Source organism: Brachypodium distachyon, chromosome 5 (genome assembly GCF_000005505.3).
Source record: "Brachypodium distachyon strain Bd21 chromosome 5, Brachypodium_distachyon_v3.0, whole genome shotgun sequence".
Classification (NCBI taxonomy): domain Eukaryota; kingdom Viridiplantae; phylum Streptophyta; class Magnoliopsida; order Poales; family Poaceae; genus Brachypodium; species Brachypodium distachyon.
Genome location: NC_016135.3, coordinates 13,602,166 through 13,620,260, shown reverse-complemented (window position 1 = coordinate 13,620,260; position 18,095 = coordinate 13,602,166). Strand labels below are relative to the sequence as shown.

The following is an 18,095-nucleotide window of genomic DNA, read 5'->3' as shown; positions in this document are numbered from 1 at the left end:
AGGGATGTTCGGGACCCGGATCAGCTTTTGTGGTGCCCAAAAGATCGCATACGCGACCTCACAGAATGTAAGTTGCATAATTAAAATTTTCAGTTAGTATCCGACTATCCGTCGTTTTTTAATTAATCTTGGACTGACAGATGACATAAAGGCTAATTTCATGTTGTTGTCTTTCCCAGTTCTATTGGGGCCTATGCGGTATACTTCCTGTGAACTCGGCGACATATGCTTTCATGTTCCGCAACCCATATTCCCATGATCCAAATCTTTGGTATTTCAGTCCAGTTTTATATGCAAGCCTTGATGAAGGTTATGGGTGATAATACTACGTGCTCACGTGTTGATGTATAAGGGATTCTTTGGATTCGTCCCGGAACTATTATTTTCACCGTACTAGAGAAAAGGCGCAAGCTATTGATGTGGTAATATATCCCATACGTACTCTTTCTCAGCATTCATCATTCTCATGTGATTTTGTATAAGGTGGACTGAGGATGACAATATTAACCTTAATTAATTGGTTCTGCTTTGCTGCATTTCAGAACGGTGGCTATTTACGTCTGAGGAACCCTGATCGAGGAATATCTGGAACGGGTTGTTCGATAGAAATCGATATAAGGATCAAAGGAAAGGATGATGAGGAAGATTTGACAATTGTCGATGGGTCTCTGAAAGCCCTTGGGCTGTTTGACCCATGGAGTATGAACCATGTTGATGATACCAAAGGTAGGGTCACATTCAAGTCATGTGTTGTTAGGGAGGGCGTTGAGGCAACTATAGAGCTGGATTTCGTCGAGAGGTTCCACTAGGGGGCTTTCATGTGCGGATGTTTGGTAAGACTGTCATCTCCAAAGGTTACTACTCCTTCATGAACAAATGTTGCCGTGATGTGGATGGTTTCATACCTTCGATTGGGAAACATGCTAAAAAATTCATAGCAGTTGTGGACATCGGGGATACACTACTTATAAACTTCATGGAGGAGGGAAAAGAAGCTCTCTCTTTTGTAGCGTCCAAGCATGGCAACCAGCAACAACTGCATCAGTTCAGAAATGGAGCGGTTGTGTCTGTGACAGTCTATTGGTCAACCATCGCTACCAGACGCGAGACGATGGTTTGATACATTTTAAGAAACTATTTCCGTGTAAATATGCCGCACGTGTTGTACTCCCTCCTTTCTAAAATATAGTACTTATAACTTCGTTGACGGTTAAATTTTTTAGACTTTGACAAAGCTTATAACCAAAAGTATTAACATTTACTATTCAAATGAATACTTAGGAAAATATATTTCATTATAGTTATAGTGATCTTGATTTATGATTTTTAGTATTGTTGGTTTTTCCATAAATTTGATCAAATTTGGCAGTGAATTTTTTTTATATGCCTTGTATTTTGGAACGGAAAGAGTAATATGAAGTATGTAACACTTTACAATACATGTACACTTTTTTTTTCTCTCTAACCCATCCCTAAGGGTGGATCATTTTTATTAGAAGAAGACACTAAGAAGAAACATGAAATTTTGTTTTACAGTACGAAAATCTTCGTGACCAAGCTAGCACACATTATCAAGTTCTAAATTTCAACATCATGAGCTGCATGGCTAACAAAGCGCTCGATCTCTCTCAAGGGACCAGCTCCTTCGGCTCGATTGGCTCGTTGGGGCTGGAGACCCCGACCAGAGCACACTTGGCCGGCCCTCACGACCCTCACCCAACCCAACCACAGCAAGCCAATCAGCCCATCAAGGATTCACTCTCCTCAGTCAGTCCTCAGCTCACTCTCCCTCTCTCCTTCACGCGCAACGCCCAGCTTCCATCTCCCCTGCAAGCGAGGTTCCACAATGTCGAGGCGGCGATCGAGGGTTGGGCGGATGGACGCTGCGATCGACCACTTCACCCCGATGGGCTACAAGGAGACCCAAGTCCGCAGCGTCGTCAACAGCCTCCTCAAGGTTCCCTCTCCCAAACCCTAAAATGCTGCAAAGATGGCGCCTTTTCCTTTCCTGCAGCTTTATCGACCGATTTGAGAGCTGGTGCTGATTCTAGTGATGGATCAGTGATCTCACGATCATAATTTTGGCTGGTCCGATTAGGTGTATGGGAACGATGGGTGGCCGCTCCTGGAGGGAGACTGCTACGAGGTGGTGCAGCAAGAGCTCTTCAAGCAGGAGGAGGAGGAGGAGAAGCTGCAGCTGCAGGAGCAGAAGCAGCAGCCGGTGGAGGATGTCGAGGAGGAGGGGGGGAGCTCAAGTGAACTAACTCTCTATTCCCCCATCTTCTTTCTATCTCCCGTGTGTTTGACAGTGTATGCCATTGCTACCAATTTACCAGTTGCTTCCCTGCAGACTAATATGTGCGATACTGTCTTGTTTCTTAACTGACAATAATGCTACTATACCAACTGGCGTCCAAAGAATCAAAGATCAAAAGATCCTGCTCAATGACACTTGATTTTTTCAACTATTATAGTAGTATAACAATGCTAATATTTTCGAGGTTTTTTCAATTGTTAAAAAAAAACAGAGCCCTCCTCTCTCCTCCTCCTCTCCTACGAATCTCACCCCCACCCCCTGCCCAATCCGGATCTCGCCAGCTCTGCCGCCGCTCTTGGTTGCCTCCACTAGCTCGTGTGCGTCGGCGGCGTCCATGTGCGGAAGGAGGCTACGGACCCGTGGCTACGTCGCGCGCCCCAACCGCCGCCTCCACCGGCTCGTGCGCGCCGGTGGCTCCCCGCGGGACTTGGACGGCGATGGGATGAGCCTGAGGCTTGGATGGCGGTGGCCTCGCGCAAGGCAGCAGGGACCGCGTCGGCGCGAGCCATAAGTGCACGTGGCCCTCCCGACGGGTAGTGGCGCGCGGCGACCACTGGCCGGACGCAATGTGTGGGCGCTCGCGCGGGCGCGGTGAACGGGCGGACAAGGCGGCGAGAGGGCGCAGGCGGGCGGCGCACAGGCGTACCAGGCAGCAAGTGGGAGCAGGCAGCGCACGGGAGCGAACGGACGGCGGGAATCTACGGGCGAAGGCGGTGCGCACAAGCGGGCGGCCTTGCATGACGGCACGATGTTTGGTGGCGGGATGAATCGGGATGGGGAGAGGAGGAGTTTGCACTTAGGGTGGATGGAGAGGATAGTCAAAGGGAGAGCGAGAGAAATTGGGAGAAGGGATTTGAGAAATAAAGTACGGAGTAGAAGTAATAGGAGAGCATGGCAATGATCCATTAAGCAAAATTTTATACTGCCGCTTCCTTTATGGGATGGCTGCTGCTGCTTGCTGTCTTAATCGATATACCGATGATTGCTGTTTAAATCACCACACAGGAGGTCGTGCGGCTTGGACAGATGGAAGTGATAAACGTTATCATTCCTACATGTTCTTCATTATTCATGATTATATTGAGAATCACTTCATGAATTCAACAAAAAAGTTGAAAAACGCTCACACATGACTTTTCAAGTGTGATGTACTCCCTCCGTTCCATAATTCTTGTCTCAAATTTGCCAAAAAATGGATGTATCTATTACTAAAAGGTGTCTAGATACTTGTAAGATTTTGACAAGAATTATGGAACGGAGGTAGTATGTGAGAACAGTGATAACTTGGAGGTAGAGAGCAAAAGACTTGACCATGTGTCACTTTCTCTTTACACGGGATATAGAAATAAGACATGTGCAAAAAAGAAAAAGACCAGAGTATATCTTACGAAAAATAAACATATCATAATTTATATACATATGTGCTCATGTAACAAGTCAACATTTAATTTGACGTTTTGATAAATTTTCCCATGTTCCGTAGCAACGCACGGGTCTTTTGCTAGTATAATTAATTAAGGAGTGTATATTTCTCAATCAGCTTAGAAATAGTTATTTCCTAGTCAACAATCATATCAATCCTATTAAAAATTTCTCATCCTTTGTACTTGTGTGATTTTTGCATGAATCTCAACGATGGGATCAATTCTAGGATATTTGGTCCATCATAATGCATGGTTGGTCCATCATCATGGGCATGCTTTATCTAAGTGACAACCTCAAGTCTAGGATGGTTGGTCCATCATAATGTTATCCGTGGTTTTTTCTAGCATGAATTTAGTCTTCATTTTCTATTGATATTATACTCACGTGGAATGCCACAACGATGAACCCGTTTACTATATATCCTTCACCAAACAATATGGGAAATAGCATTTGAGCATTTCCTTATAAATATCATCTTCAATGCTATTAGCATCCTATATCCTTGACCCAAACTACTATCAAACTTAACAAATGATTATGTATTTCCACAGTTCGAAGTAAGTAGAAAGCAACAACTTTTTAGCCATTGATGCTATTTTAGTGTCCTTGATATACCAAGAACATTTCCATGTGCTAGAATAAGATGGTATATGGAAAATTAAGTAGCTTTTGAAGTGTAGAGTGGTTACTTGATTTATGCAGCCATTCTCTCCTAATTTCTTTGTTTTGGGGGAGATTCACTTGTTGCTGCTTAGGTGCAGAAGAATTGAATTGACTGATGTCTTCTGTGTTGCCTTTAGCTGATATAATTGACTCATGATTTGGCATTGTGAGTTTTTAGCATTGCATTATGTTGGCTATCAATACTTCTGTAATAAAATAAAATTGCAGCATGCGCAAATTGTTTTTAGTTGTGTGATATTTAGCTCTAAACCAAGACCCTGAGTTATTAGTATTTTGTTGCAGTTTCTTATTCCGTTCAGTCAACAAAGCATATGCATTTTGTGTAATTCTTACATGGGCTTCATGTGTAATGCAGCAACAAGAAGCAGCAATGCCATTCTGAGGGTGCACACTGACGTACCATCTGAGGCTGTGTTAACAGTTGATGAAAAAGAGGAAGTGGTCCCTATGATCATCGATGCGCCTGCTCTCAGAGATATGCTGCCACATCCTCTACCTGCAGTTATTGGTCGCACAAGGCGTCCTTGATATGGATGGACCAGTGAGTCTGAGAGTGATTCGGACTATGAAGAACATCTTGGCAATCGGCAACATGAGGTGCATGTCCCAACTAGGCAACTACAGGAGGAGACGCTTTGCAAGACGAATCGGCCGAGTAGATAGGATGTGAAGTGAAGTATAACTGGTAATGCTTTTGATATCTGATCTTCCTTTATTATCCTTAAGTTGGTATTAGTAGTCAGTAATTTCATACCTATTGTTATCATCCTTATACTTTTGATCATTTGGAAGATGCTTGGTTACACAAAAGTATCACATAGATCAAACAGTGAATGCTAAACTTGTATGACATTGAGTGTCTATAAAAATTTGGATGGTATTTTCGTCATTGCGTGTAGCCACTAGCCAACAAAATATGAGGCATATATTGTTCGAGATAGGTTGGTTGGATGATGCGATTGGCTCACGACATAATCCATCACGGTGCTAATACTAATGGAACCGAATAGTTTTCTGCTCTATTCGATCTCTGTTGTATAGAAATAGAAAGGTTAATCTTGTATAGCAGATGTCCATACTTTAGTCGTTATAACCTATCGCACTGGAGGTCGATGCCTCTTGCTTTAATCTCCATGCTAGGAGGTCTATACCAGCCTTTGAAAAACTTGTCGCCTTGTTCGAAACCTTAACCAGTGCTCTTTTGTTATGACAGGAGAGCAGGCTGGTGCAAGGCCACAGCAGGATTGCAACACTGGGCTGGGTGTTGATGTGGTCTGAAGAAGTGATACTGTAATGCTAGTATATACATCATATACATGTAGTAATATGGAGAACAGAGTTTGCAGTGGTAATGCATATGTAGTAATATGGAGAACTGAGTTTGCGGTGGTAATGTGACCCTAGTGTTAATGTTGTGGTATGGGGAAATGATGCGGGGAATTCAGTTGGATTATGTTGGGTAATTCAGTTTGCAGTTGAAAAACTGAATTCCTGTGCTGTTGTTAGTGTTACCCCATTTCCCATGGAGTGCAGTATCACAGTTGCAGCTGCTCCAACAGTGCTACTGTTGGCTAGTCCTACATATATTTAACCAGTTTTTTCAGAATTTTAAATATGCAGAGTAACCTGTTGAGGAGGAGGTAGCGCACTAATATGCTCTGATCTCCATGGTGATCACTGGAAGTTTCAGCTAGACATAGCTGCAGCTGAACCATCTCATATGCCACACGATAGAGATCGAAATTTCTGCTGATCACCTAGTGATATCCCGTCCTTCATAATTTTTCAAATCCCAATATTGATGGGGGCTCTATCACTAGAGAGTATTTTGCTGGCTGGGAATGTGTGTTTCTCCAATATTATTGAGGCTATTTCCTTCAACAATATTTAGTCAGACTGTTTGCTCCAGTAAAATTCAACTTGGAGCTATGAAGTTGTCTTACAGTGGAATATGGTCTAATGATACTCGTAGTTCTGTGCATTAGTTCACCTGTGCAAGAACTGTGCATTATTTGTTCTAACCATAATTCCTAGATATTTTCAAACAATATCTAGAACGGAAATTTGTGCATTAGTTGGCATTGCAACTCAATATGTGGCAAACTTGGGCTGGGCCTTGGGCACGGGGCAGCAAAAGCTCCAGGGCAGAATAACAAAGGAAAGAAGCGTCGTATATATCTGACGTAAACCGTCTTGTGTGAAGCAGTTTCGCCTGTGCAATACGTGTGCACCATTACGAGTGTTAATAATGTTCATCTGAATTCCTTTGCTGATGTTACTCCATTTCCCATGGACTACAGTATCACAGTTGCAGCTACTGTTGTCTAGTCCTACATATATTTGTCCAGTTTTTTCAGAATTGTAAATATGCAGAGCAACCTGTTGAGGAGGAGGTAGCGCACTAATATTCTCTCATCTCCCTGGTGATCACTGGAATTTTCAGCTAGACGTAGCTGCAGCTGAACCATATCACATTCCACATGATGGAGATCGAAATTCTGCTGCTGATCACCTGCTGATATCCCTGTCTTTCATAATTTTTCAAAATCCCAGTATTGATGGGGCTATCACTCGAGAGTACTAGCTGACTCTGTATGTGTGTTTTCTCCAGTATTACTGAGGCTTTACGTTGAAATTACTTGGATCATCTGTACTGTAAAAATCATCTACTGCACTCTTTTCTAAAGTTCAATTTGTATCCGCATGTAAATTATCAACAGTATCTAGAAAGGCAGACAATCAGGTTCATTATTTTTCTTATGCGCCAATAACCTTTCTATCAATGCTGGTACATTGGTATACATCGTAATTTTCTGATAGAGAACGGATCAGACATTTGAGTCTCCCACATAAATTACACCCCTATTACATTTTGACTTTGACACATTTTGAAGCAAATCAAACTCTTGAAATATATTAGTTCTTATAAACAGAATGGCATATGTTAAGAAATAATAATTTATAGAGAGGCTATAAATGCAGTTGGCAACATCAATATGACAATATCCTGATGTGTTTTCTGTCTTCTTTTTCGATCTATGTATTATTTCCTTTTTCGGTCAGGATTATATATAGTGTTATTGTTTTCCTATTGTCATGACTTCATTTTTCAGTCCTGCTATGGTAACTTAATTTCCTTATCATCATTGGGCAAATGCTGTGACGATCGGACTCCTGACCGAATGCTTGCCATCAACCTCGTTCCAGCTCAAGAACCCATGATTTCCAATGTAGTTGTAGTCATCTTGCGCTCTCTTCACCTGGCTGACCTGCACGGTGACACTGAACCCCTCCTTGCTGCCTTTGGCCCCAAACGACAGCGTCGGTGGCGTCACCGTCACCTTCATCCCAGCCGGCGCCGTCACCGACACGCTGTACTTGGCGGGCGAGCTGGCGACATTGGTCAGGACCCTCTTGAACGTCCGGGTGGCCGAATTGGTGTTGTTAAGGATGACCATGAACGAAGGGTAGTTCAGGTCCAGGCTTGCACCGGCGGCGGCGCAGCTGACTTTCCGCCGGCCCGTGACGGCCGCTATCTGCTGGCTGCTGTACCGGAGGCCGCAAAGGAAGCTGACGTAGTCGTCTGCCGTGGTGTCGTACACGAGGCCAGGGTCCGTGGCCTGGTTGGGGCTGACGTGGCCGCTGCCGTAGTCGAGCGGCGTCCCCGGCGATCCCTTGGGCAAGCTGGCGATGGTGCCGCCGGTGTTGTCCTTGACGTAGGCCGTCGTCATCATGGCCGACCGGATGGCCGCCGGGCTCCAGTCCGGGTGCGCGGACCGCAGCAGGGCGACGACGCCGGCTATGTGCGGCGACGACATGGACGTGCCGGACACGAGCATGTACTTAGCGAACAGCCTCTGCCTGCCGATCTCCATGACCTCCTTGTTGGGCACCCAGGCCGCGAGGATGTCCACGCCGGGCGCCACGATGTCCGGCTTCAGCACCCCCGGGCTCTGCTGGCTCGGCCCGCGGGCCGAGAAGTACGCCACGGCCGGCGCCGGCTTCACGCCCAGCTGCGTCGACACGAACCGGACGCTCACCTTGGGCGCCTTCGTGGCCGCCGCGTACTTCTGGATCGCGGCGCCGTCCGAAAGCGTGACGAGCACGAGCGGCATGAGGTATTCGGTCGGCTGCAGGACCTCCTTCATGTTGGTGGCCACGATGAGCCCGCGGCCGCCGTTGCTCTGCACCTCGTCCATCTGCTGCCGGATGCTGTCTCCCGCGGCGCAGAAGACGTACTTCCCGCCCACCTCCCTGCGGCTCAGGCTGGAGAACTCGCACCGCTGCTTGCTCCTGTTGCCGTGGCCGCCGTAGTAGAGAATCGCGCCCGTGATCGCCGCGGCCTGCGGGTACACCGACTTGCCACGGATGCTTTTCCCGCCGCGGCCGCCGCTTCCCAGGGTCACGGTCGCGGTGAATTCCCTGTCGATGGTGGACGCGCCGACGGTCGTGATCCACGGTGCGCCGTTCATGACGGTGTACCCATCGGAGCCTTCGTTGCCCGCCGAGCACGTCACGAATATCCCCTTCTGCATGGCGGCGAAGGCCCCGATGGCGATCACGTTGGTGTCGTAGGATGTCTCGGGAAAGCCCAGCGAGAGCGACAAGACGTCGACGCCGTCGGCGATGGCCCGGTCCATGGCGGCAAGCACGTCGCTGGACGCGGACTCCAGGGTATCCCCCGAGAACACGGCCTTGTACATGGCCACCCTGGCCATGGGCGCGATCCCGGTCGCCGTGCCGTTGGCGTACCCGAAATAGCTCGCGCCGCTCACGCTGGCCCCGGCAGCCGTGGACGACGTGTGCGAGCCGTGGCCGTAGTAGTCCCGGGGGGAGTCGTAGTCGTCCGACGCGATGCCGAGCCCGCGCTGCTTGAGCCCCTTGCTGAAGGACCGGGCGCCGATGAGCTTGCGGTTGCACATGGAGGCCTTGAATGCCTTGCCCGGCTCGCACGCGCCTTTCCATCTGGCTGGCACGGGCTTCGTGATGCCGGTTTCTCTGAAGCTCTCGCTCTCGGGCCACACGCCCGTGTCCACGATCCCCACGATCACGTCGTCGCCGTAGTTCGACGCGGGCCAGACGCCACCCGCGGGGGCGGATCCTCCTGCGCCGTTGATGAGCCCGAGGAACTCTGGCGTGCGCGTGGTGTGGAGCCGCGCGTACGTCTCCGGGAACGCGGCCACGTGCGCCGACATCCTCTGGATCGCCGAGAGCTGCCGCGGCGTGAGCACCGCGCTGAAGCCGTTCATGGCGTGCGCGTACGTGTACAGGTGCTCCGGCGCCGCCTCCTTATTGCCTAGCGACGACAGCACCGACGTGTACCAGCCCTCGTGCGTCGTGAACGGCGCCGGCATCGCCGACACGTCCATCTGCACGATGTACGGCCGCCTGTCGCCTCCGGCGGCGCACGTGTACGCCACCAAGAGGAAGAAGAAGCTTACACTCAGCATATGTGAAGCCCGATGATTCATCGTGCCAGGCAGATCAGTTCGTACAGATGATTCTGAAACACGCTTCGGCTCAGCTCAGAGCATCCTCCTCTTATGTAGTACACTGGCTGATCGAGAGGGGGAGTGAGAGCGTGGGTGAGTGGATGCTACGAGTGGACAGCACTCGCAATGGGCGCCGTGGTGGTGGTGGCAGCCTGCCGGATGCATTATATACATATTGGGGATTATTCCATGGGAGACGTTGAGCTGGAAATACTAGCCAAAGAATCTTCTCAAGATCATTCAGACAAAAAAGGCGGTTTCAGACAGCCGGGACCCCCGAGCAGATGGGTGCCATGTTCGGTTCCTCCTCGTCGTATGTTGCAATCATTTGCGGCGGCCTTTGAGTTAAAGGCCCAGGAGTAGCTTGGCACGAACGCATAATCGTGTACCCGTGTCCGGTGTGCGACCATTTCGCCGGCCTGGCTTTGCTTTCCTCCCACGATAGCGCGCGTTCTGCTTAGTTTCTGTATGTCCAGCGGGTTTGCTGTTTCTGTATGTCCATTAAGAAGTCGTTACTCTTAATGGGAAAAGGTTGTTACACAGAAGCGAAACACGTGTGCATACTCTTTAGGCCATGTTCGGTTCATGATCAATTCTCTTGGATTGGAGGGGATTGAGAAGGATTTAGGGGAAAAGGAACTAAAATCCCTCTCAATCCTTGCTAATCCCTCTGGATTGGTGGTATTTGGGTTGAATCGAAGAAGACCTTAGGCATGATCGATAGCTAAGGACATTATGCCAAAATTGGAATAAGTATTGTATAGTTAGTTTCTACTAGATCCATTTGGAATATCAAAATGATTGAAGGGACCAAAGTGTAACACGAAAGCGGAACACAACAGCAACACATGTATGGTTCCACAAGACCAAGTTTTCTACCGGATCCCGTTTGCGGTAGCCGAAAAATCCTGGCCATTTACCAGACAGGTATATCGAATTCTGAATTCATTTTTAAAAAGGATGATTATGTACTGCACGTTTGTAATACCGTAAGCACAATCATACTGCAGAAGACGCAATGATATCTCCTACTTCCTCCGTCCAATAGAGGATGTTTCAAATTTGACTAAATTTGAATGCATCTATACACTAAGTTATGTCTAAATACATCTAAATTTTGACAAACTTGAGACATCCTTTGTTGAACAGAAGGAGTAATTTGTATCCATATATATGTTCATTCGTGTCTTAAATTCAAAATTGAACACCCATTTCGACCAGGAAACACGGTCATCGGGCGAAAAAAAGATCCTATGACCAAAACCTTGCACGAGACATGCATGGTTGGTTATGAGACAGACTTTCAGATGAAATCAAAGTTAGTGCTATAGTTTGATCAGACTATCCACTCAGGATGTAAAAATTTGAATCAGCGCGCGGTGTGCGCTAGAGAAGCACCCTGGAAATAATAACCGTCTCGTCCGTTGATGGCTTCGTCAATCAAGTCGGCAATTCGTTTAGCACCGTGCGTGCTCTCATGTCAATTCATGGCATGGAGAGAGGGAGGCATCCACGCGTGGATGTGCTCTCAAAGTCTCAAGATATGTTATCTTCGTTGGTGCCGCACTCAGCCTGGTCTAGCTAGCCAGGAAGCTGCTTCGGTCTTTTCAAAATCCACGGCTCCTCTTCCATCCGGGCCGCCGTCCGTGGTGCCGTCAACCCTCGAACGGCGCGTCGTACACCTCCTCATCCTCGCCGCCGCACTTCGCTCGCGACTGGCGCACAAGGATCGGTTGTCTGACTGAATCCGTGAAAGGGACTGAAGCCGCCGAGAAAGGGGAAGAATCTCCGGCCGACCGAGCCGGGGTATGGAAGTCTGAAAGGCTGCTGCACGGTTTAAATTGCCTGCCCATTAAACTCTGGATCTTCGCGTGCCGGATTCTAATTGCCGGCGACGGCGACCGGATTAAATCATGCCTGAAAGTGATCGGAGTTCCTTCTCAGGGTCCAACCCAGTTCTGCTCTGCACCAAGCCACCGACCGTGAGAGAAGCTATCGACGTGGTAGACCCTGCTTGCTGTGGGCTTCAAATCGAATACGTACTGTACTGTAGTAGGCTTGGTAGTAATTGATCTGGGAAACTTGGAGTACTCCATCACCATACTTCCTCATGTTGCATTCAGTCCAGCTGACAATCTCGCAATTCAGTTGCACCAAGGAACGTCTTGCTGCAAAGTCATTGCACAATTACAATTAGAGGAGTGTTACAATTTAATATTTGAAGAGGTCTCTGTTAGAATCATCCATCTATCCAACTAACTTCATAAATGCTACTGGATGCACGAGAGAAGATTGCTGGTAGAATGCAGCAGTACTACGTTGCCGAGGCTTGGAAGTTGGAATGCAGTCTTGTCCTAGCAAAAGTGCTTAATTATCAACAAAACAGAGAGGCCGCATGATGCAAAGGGGGATGGCGATGAGTCCTTGATGGGGCCAAGTAATCATAGGCGGTTGGTGCATCAGGCAGTGCGCGGCTTTTTACTATTTGGGGGATGCAAATTAAGGGGAAGGATGGGAAAAGGAGGCGGCGATCGGGGCTAGCGATCGCTTTGTTTCAAAGACGTTATCGATGAGTTACAGGCTTATTAAAGGTTTCCTAAGGACCTCATTATCAATCAAAGCTTGATGCCTACGTCCTTGAAAGAAAGAACACTGTTTGATGCGTAATGAATCAGCTTCCAACTAAGGTTATCTAGAGCCCCGGACAATTCTTGGAGCAATAAAAAGAACTTGAGAAGAAAAGAGGAAGGGGAAAAAGGAGGCGAGGCGATAGGCCCCTGCCCGGGGTACTGCTGTCTCTCCTTGTTTGGGCCCAGGTTAACTAACTGCTCCACTGTTAGACTGTTGTTTGCAAAGGCTCTTTGAAAACAGAGAAGTAATGAGCATGCCGGTTAGTCTAGCTTGCATATGTTTTGTTGCTTGCGGTTTCATCACTAGAGATTTGTAGGAATATCAAGTTGTAGACGGTGGAACCAGAGATATTTACTTTGATGGTTTTGTGTAATTTTAAATTTTACTAGGGATAATTGCTGTTGTTGGTTATCGTTCAAATTTGCTTAATATTGTACTGCTTGCATTAATTTTTTTCTATTAGAAACCAGCGGGAGCTCTGCCTCTTCATTAAGAAGAAAGCAATTTGTTACAGACAACTCGTTTTTAAGGATAAACGCAAAGTTCACTGCCCCACATGTTGACTACTCCCAAAATAAGAAACAACAAAACATTGCGTAACAAGTGTCGTGCACCATCTTGAAGAGGCGAGCCTTCTTCTCCCACACGTCAGCAAAGCGATCCATTGACACACAACCAACATTGCCTTCTTATCCCGCACGTCAGCAGAGCGATCCGTCGACACACAACCAACATTGCCTAAGCGAAAACGGCGACTAACAGAGAACCACTGAAACCACACTGACAACATCAACCACCACAACATAATAGATGCCGGCAACACTGATGACCTAGAAAACTGAGAAAGATCCATCAAACAATTGTGGTCGCCTTCTCCTTGGCGCAACCTTTCTTTGGTTTCTTCTTCTTCACCATCTCCACATTCTTAACGAGGCTTTCAATTGCTGCGATGGAGCGCGGAGACAACGGGCTCTTGAACATATCCATGTATGCCGCACGAGTAATTTCATCAAGCTTCGCATTCTCACCCAAGAGGCCGCACACCCGCGCAAGCAGCTCCTGTGTTGCAGTCTCATTGCTGTTTGTAGTCATATCTTTTTTCTTTTTTTGTTACTCAATGTGATTGCTCCGGCGAGACGTATCATTGGGAGGGGCCTTGCAACATATTTCGGCGTAGTAAGGATTGACTGTTTGCATTGATCGAATCAGTAAAACCAGCATTTTGCTCTAAAACAAAGGCACATATCCTCTTCTCTTCTCGCCCCGTCCTATAGTTGCAAAAGAAATTAAGCTCTTTGTTGTAAGGAACTCTAGCTGTGCAAAAACCTTGCTAGTTCTTCGGCAACCCTGATTCTCTCAATCTCTCTTGTAGGTCTTCTCATCTATGTTTTTCATCTTGCGCCGTGTTTTTTTTTTCAGTTTCATACAGTCGTTGATCTAAGGCACCGAGCCATTCATCGACCGAACGATGAAGTTTATTTGATGATATCATATTGTATTTTTTTACGACTAGTAATCGGGCATCATACTGGATCCGCTCCTGGTCCTGCCCTACTGCACCGGCCGGATGCCAGGAATTCTTTGAAGTCTAAGTGGAACGTGTGGATACTGTCGCAAATATTTCAACCAGTTTGGGTGGCGTGTTAGCAATAGGTTTGGTAAAGTGTAATCTTTTTCAAACTTGTTGCGATTGGTTGTTTACTTGTAATACAACTTTAACAAATTTAAGCTTTTTGCATCAATCTATGCAGAGCTCAGAGGTTTTCCCTCCTTTTCGAAAAAAGTTCACCATTGGTACAAAATTTGGTCACCAACAATTTAGTTCTGCATCAATCTATCCCCTCCATCGTTTCACTGTTATCGTCCGGCGCAGGAAGTTCGATTGGTTTTAGTAGAGCATGTCGGCCTATATGTATTCCGAATGTATTTGGTCCAGGTCTGGCCCATCCAGCTGTCGCATTTAAATTCCCTACATCGCTTTTTGGCCCAAGTCTTTACTGTACCAACATGGGCCAAAACAAAGGGTTCGTTCTTTTCTCTTCCTTGTTTTGAACTGGTCCCTGAGAGACCTGTGCCAAAGCTGCTTGGGCTCGTTTCGGGGTGTGTTTTTTTAAATTCGTCCAGGTTAGACATGGGCCATAGCTAGGAATCTTATGGACCTTCCTGATCAGGGTTCCATGGGCTGGAACGTCTATAGAGCTAGAAAAACTCATTCGTCTGGCGATTCACAAAAACTGGTCTGGTACAGTGATACTTGAATATTTTTCGCGTCGAGGTCAAAGACCAAGCAAAAATAGTTCCTATTTCACAATCTAATCGGTCATCATCAGAAAGATTGATCTATTTTATGATCGGAACACACAGAGACTGAAATGGGCTTGACGCGTTCAAGCTCTCGTTCTCGACCCTTCAGATATTGTATACTGGCAGTTTGGCACTAGAAAATTGTAGGAGTATTTAGCAAATACCGTATGCCCCTGGCTTTGACTTTGAGCTGATGAGATCGCACTTTAAAATAAGTGCCAAGCAATCTGGTGAATACATAGCTGATCCTGGTCGTGGAACTCCGGAGTATGGACACTTCGGTGCCGGCCTCTGTTAGAAATAAGAGCTAAACTATTATCCACAATGAACTACAGATTCTAAGTCAGCAGCACCGCACGCTTCAGCTGCAAAATTAAGCTAATCCGTACTGCCAGTGATTACCGGTACTTGTGTGTACAAGCACTACAAAACTAAACGTACAGCCGATCGATGCATCTGGCACAGTGTTCCCTGTGCCGTACACGCTCTCATAAATGCCATGAGCGGAAACTGAATTCGGCCATTCCCTTCCTGACAGCTTCCATGTGATGTGAAGTCAAGTGAGATCCCTCGACACCTTTACTGAGTACTGACCCCAAATCCTTCAATACCAGTCGAGCTATTGATCTGCAACAGGGAAACGGCTCTGCACAATAATAAGAGGTTCGTTTCGGTGATTCATAGGAGCAGATTTCACTGTGAGAAGGACTACTACTACTAATGAGTGAGTAATGTAACCATCAGAGGCTGCAGAGCTCGTGGAGCAAATGTAAGCAATGCATCTGTAAGGTAGGAAGAACTAATTCTTGGATGGGTACTTTCTTCTGGGAAGGAAGGAAGCAATCATATCGCAGTTGATCGGAGCGGCTATACACTGATGGGACAGCAACGTGCAGCTAATCCGTACTGCACCAGAAACATAAGCAACGCCTTCCGCATTGGCAACTCAACGCGTCACAGAACCCACGCCGCACCGTCCGGAGAAAACGCAGCAAGAAACGCATAAATTATTCATCTAGCAAACCATCCATTCCGTGATTCCATCCCAAATGTCTGCAACAAAACTGATCTGTACAAACACATCCACTACGGCAATTCCTCCTCCACCGTCCAAATCATATATCCAAGGTACTATCACATTACATCAACACATATGCAACGACAACATGAGGGCAAAAAGAAAAGAAGGAACAGAAGAACAAAAATGGCAGCTTAATTAGACGTGCGTGCAGGATTTCTTGAGGGAGACGGGCTTGCCGAGCTTGGCCACATCCAGGCGGAGGCTGCACTGGAAGTCGCTGTAGAACTTGGGCTTCACAAGCTTCCCCAGCACCAGCGCCCGCGCCCTGATCCTCAACGTCAGCTGCAGCGGCACCGGCGGCGGCGGTGCGCCCTTGGGCCCCGGGGTGCTGCTCAGCCCGGCGCCGCCGCCGTAGAGCGGCACCTTGCTCCCCACCACCGTCACCGCCACGTTGCGCTGGCTCTTCCTCGGCTGGTAAAAGTACTTCATCTGTGTGGCAGTTGTGAGGATCAGGCATTAATGAATGGATGATGATTACGTATGGTTTTGCACATTGGGTGAGTGTGAATTTGATTTATTTATTCTTTGACCCCGGGAAAAAAAGGGAAAGAAATGACGAATGTGAATAGGATGACGGCGACCCGTGATGAAGGTGTGATGTTCAAGCTTTGTCAGCGGTGTGGAATGGAGTGGCCTCTGCTTTCGTGTTGCGATCGGCAGACGTTATCACAGCTGAAGCATGGTTGTTTCGGTCAATGTGTGCAGCTGTACTCCAATGTTCATATCCAGAAACCAGAGCAGGGTGTAATTATTTGCCACTGCAATATGATGCTGCTATATCTAGCATTCCAGTTTGCCATGCTAATTAATATCTAATTCAAGTTTGCATCTTACTAGTTTCTAACGAGAAATCTTCCCAGCCATGTTTAGGATTTAGCATTGTGATTCAGACCCAGTAAAAAGAGTCTTGTTGTAAAAAAAATCTAGTGAGATTTTACCATTCCGTTGGATCCACCGGCCAATCGTACAAACGGGCACACAAAGAAACAAATCGGCATGAGGAGGATGCGGGGGTGCTTACGTTGCCGGAGGCCATGAGGAGCTGGGAGTAGTATAGCGTGACGGGCTGCGCGGTGACGTGCACGCCGAAGAAGGTCCCCGTGTTGCGGAAGGTGAGCTTGACGGTGGCGTTGATGGTGGACAGCTCCGTGGGCACCAGCGACGCGTCCGTCCCAGCCTGGATCACGAAGTTGTGGAACGTCACGCTCTGCAGCAGCAGCAATTGAGGAATCAGTTGAGGCCGAGCATGCATAGAGAAGCAAACTGAAGATGAATCCAAGAGGAAGAGAAGTGGATTTCTGACGTTGAGGGAGACGACGGGCTTCTGGTTGCGGCTGGCGCCCCAGAGGATGAGGGCGAAGAAGAAGAAGAGCGCGAAGAAGGCGCCGACGAAGCCGAGCCCGTAGCGGACCTTCTTCGGGAGCGCCGCGAATCCGCCGCCGTGGGCGGCGTCCTCGGAGTCGTCCTCCATGAGGAGCCCTTCCTCCTCGATGGCCGCCTCCTTCATCCAGGGGCTGCTGCGCCGTCCCCCCGCTCCCGCACCCGCCTCGCCGCCGCGTCCGCCGGGGCCAGTGCGGCGGGAGGAGCCGGTGGCGGCGGAGGAAGGGAGGACCTTGCCGGAGAAGCGCGAGGAGGAGGACTCCCTGGAGTGGTTCCCGAGGGAGCGCGGCGGGGAGGCGGCCGGGGAGGAGTGGAAGGAGGAGGCGGCCGTGGTCTTGTGCTCCCCGTCGTCGTGGCTCGGCGACTGCACGTAGTAGGCCGCCCGCGCAGGCGGCGACGACGGCGCCATGCTCGAGGTCACCTCCGAGTCCGTCTTCGCGTGGTGCATTGCTTCCGGTCGTGCGTGCGGCTCCGGCCTCCACCTGAACCTCGGGCTAATTCTTGGTCGTCTTCTCCTTTGGTCGCTCGCGGCGTTCGTGTGCGTGGCGTGGCTGTCTCTTGTAGCGCGTGGTCGCGTGGATGTGTGTAGAGGGCGTAGTGCGCGCCCACGTCTGTTTTTGCTCTCGTCGTGTAGGGGTGTGGCGTGCGCGGAGGATCGGCTCGCGTCCCGGCTCGGGTAGTTGGGACTTGGGAGGAGTGCGGAGCGGTGACTTCCGGCTCCGGGGATGGTCTGGGGAACGCGGATCCGCGCAAGTTGTACCACCGGCAACTACGACGGCGT

At 48.4% G+C, this 18,095-nt stretch overlaps 3 protein-coding genes across 3 annotated transcripts; 1 reads left to right on the top strand and 2 right to left on the bottom strand.

Moving 5' to 3' along the window:
• Positions 1–1,643: 1,643 nt before the first annotated feature.
• On the top strand, positions 1,644–6,032 carry LOC100829447. Its single transcript, XM_024456372.1, has 4 exons — positions 1,644–1,957; positions 2,099–2,255; positions 4,782–5,111; positions 5,640–6,032. The coding sequence occupies exons 1-3, from the start codon at positions 1,847–1,849 to the stop codon at positions 4,952–4,954; spliced, it is 441 nt and encodes a 146-aa protein (XP_024312140.1). The 5' UTR covers positions 1,644–1,846; the 3' UTR covers positions 4,955–5,111; positions 5,640–6,032.
• A 1,138-nt stretch (positions 6,033–7,170) lies between these two features.
• Positions 7,171–10,076, bottom strand: LOC100829150 (subtilisin-like protease SBT1.7). Its single transcript, XM_003579709.4, has one exon. It carries the CDS (start codon positions 9,895–9,897, stop codon positions 7,570–7,572), a length of 2,328 nt encoding a protein of 775 aa, XP_003579757.1. The 5' UTR covers positions 9,898–10,076; the 3' UTR covers positions 7,171–7,569.
• A 5,784-nt stretch (positions 10,077–15,860) lies between these two features.
• On the bottom strand, positions 15,861–18,050 carry LOC100828851. The gene is made up of 3 exons (XM_003579708.4): positions 17,238–18,050; positions 16,956–17,141; positions 15,861–16,363 (listed from the first exon to the last, which is right to left on the bottom strand). Exons 1-3 carry the CDS (start codon positions 17,760–17,762, stop codon positions 16,070–16,072), a joined length of 1,005 nt encoding a protein of 334 aa, XP_003579756.1. The 5' UTR covers positions 17,763–18,050; the 3' UTR covers positions 15,861–16,069.
• Positions 18,051–18,095: the final 45 nt, after the last annotated feature.

Excerpts from the sequence above, each read along its gene's own strand:
- LOC100829447 (XM_024456372.1), top strand. The coding sequence starts at position 1,847 with ATGTCGAGGCGGCGATCGAGGGTTGGGCGGATGGACGCTGCGATCGAC. Across the intron at positions 1,958-2,098 it reads TCGTCAACAGCCTCCTCAAG|GTGTATGGGAACGATGGGTG; the intron begins GTTCCCTCTCCC and ends TGGTCCGATTAG. Across the intron at positions 2,256-4,781 it reads GGAGGAGGGGGGGAGCTCAA|CAACAAGAAGCAGCAATGCC; the intron begins GTGAACTAACTC and ends TGTGTAATGCAG.
- LOC100829150 (XM_003579709.4), bottom strand. The coding sequence starts at position 9,897 with ATGAATCATCGGGCTTCACATATGCTGAGTGTAAGCTTCTTCTTCCTC.
- LOC100828851 (XM_003579708.4), bottom strand. The coding sequence starts at position 17,762 with ATGCACCACGCGAAGACGGACTCGGAGGTGACCTCGAGCATGGCGCCG. Across the intron at positions 17,142-17,237 it reads AGCCCGTCGTCTCCCTCAAC|AGCGTGACGTTCCACAACTT; the intron begins GTCAGAAATCCA and ends CTGCTGCTGCAG. Across the intron at positions 16,364-16,955 it reads TCCTCATGGCCTCCGGCAAC|ATGAAGTACTTTTACCAGCC; the intron begins GTAAGCACCCCC and ends ACTGCCACACAG.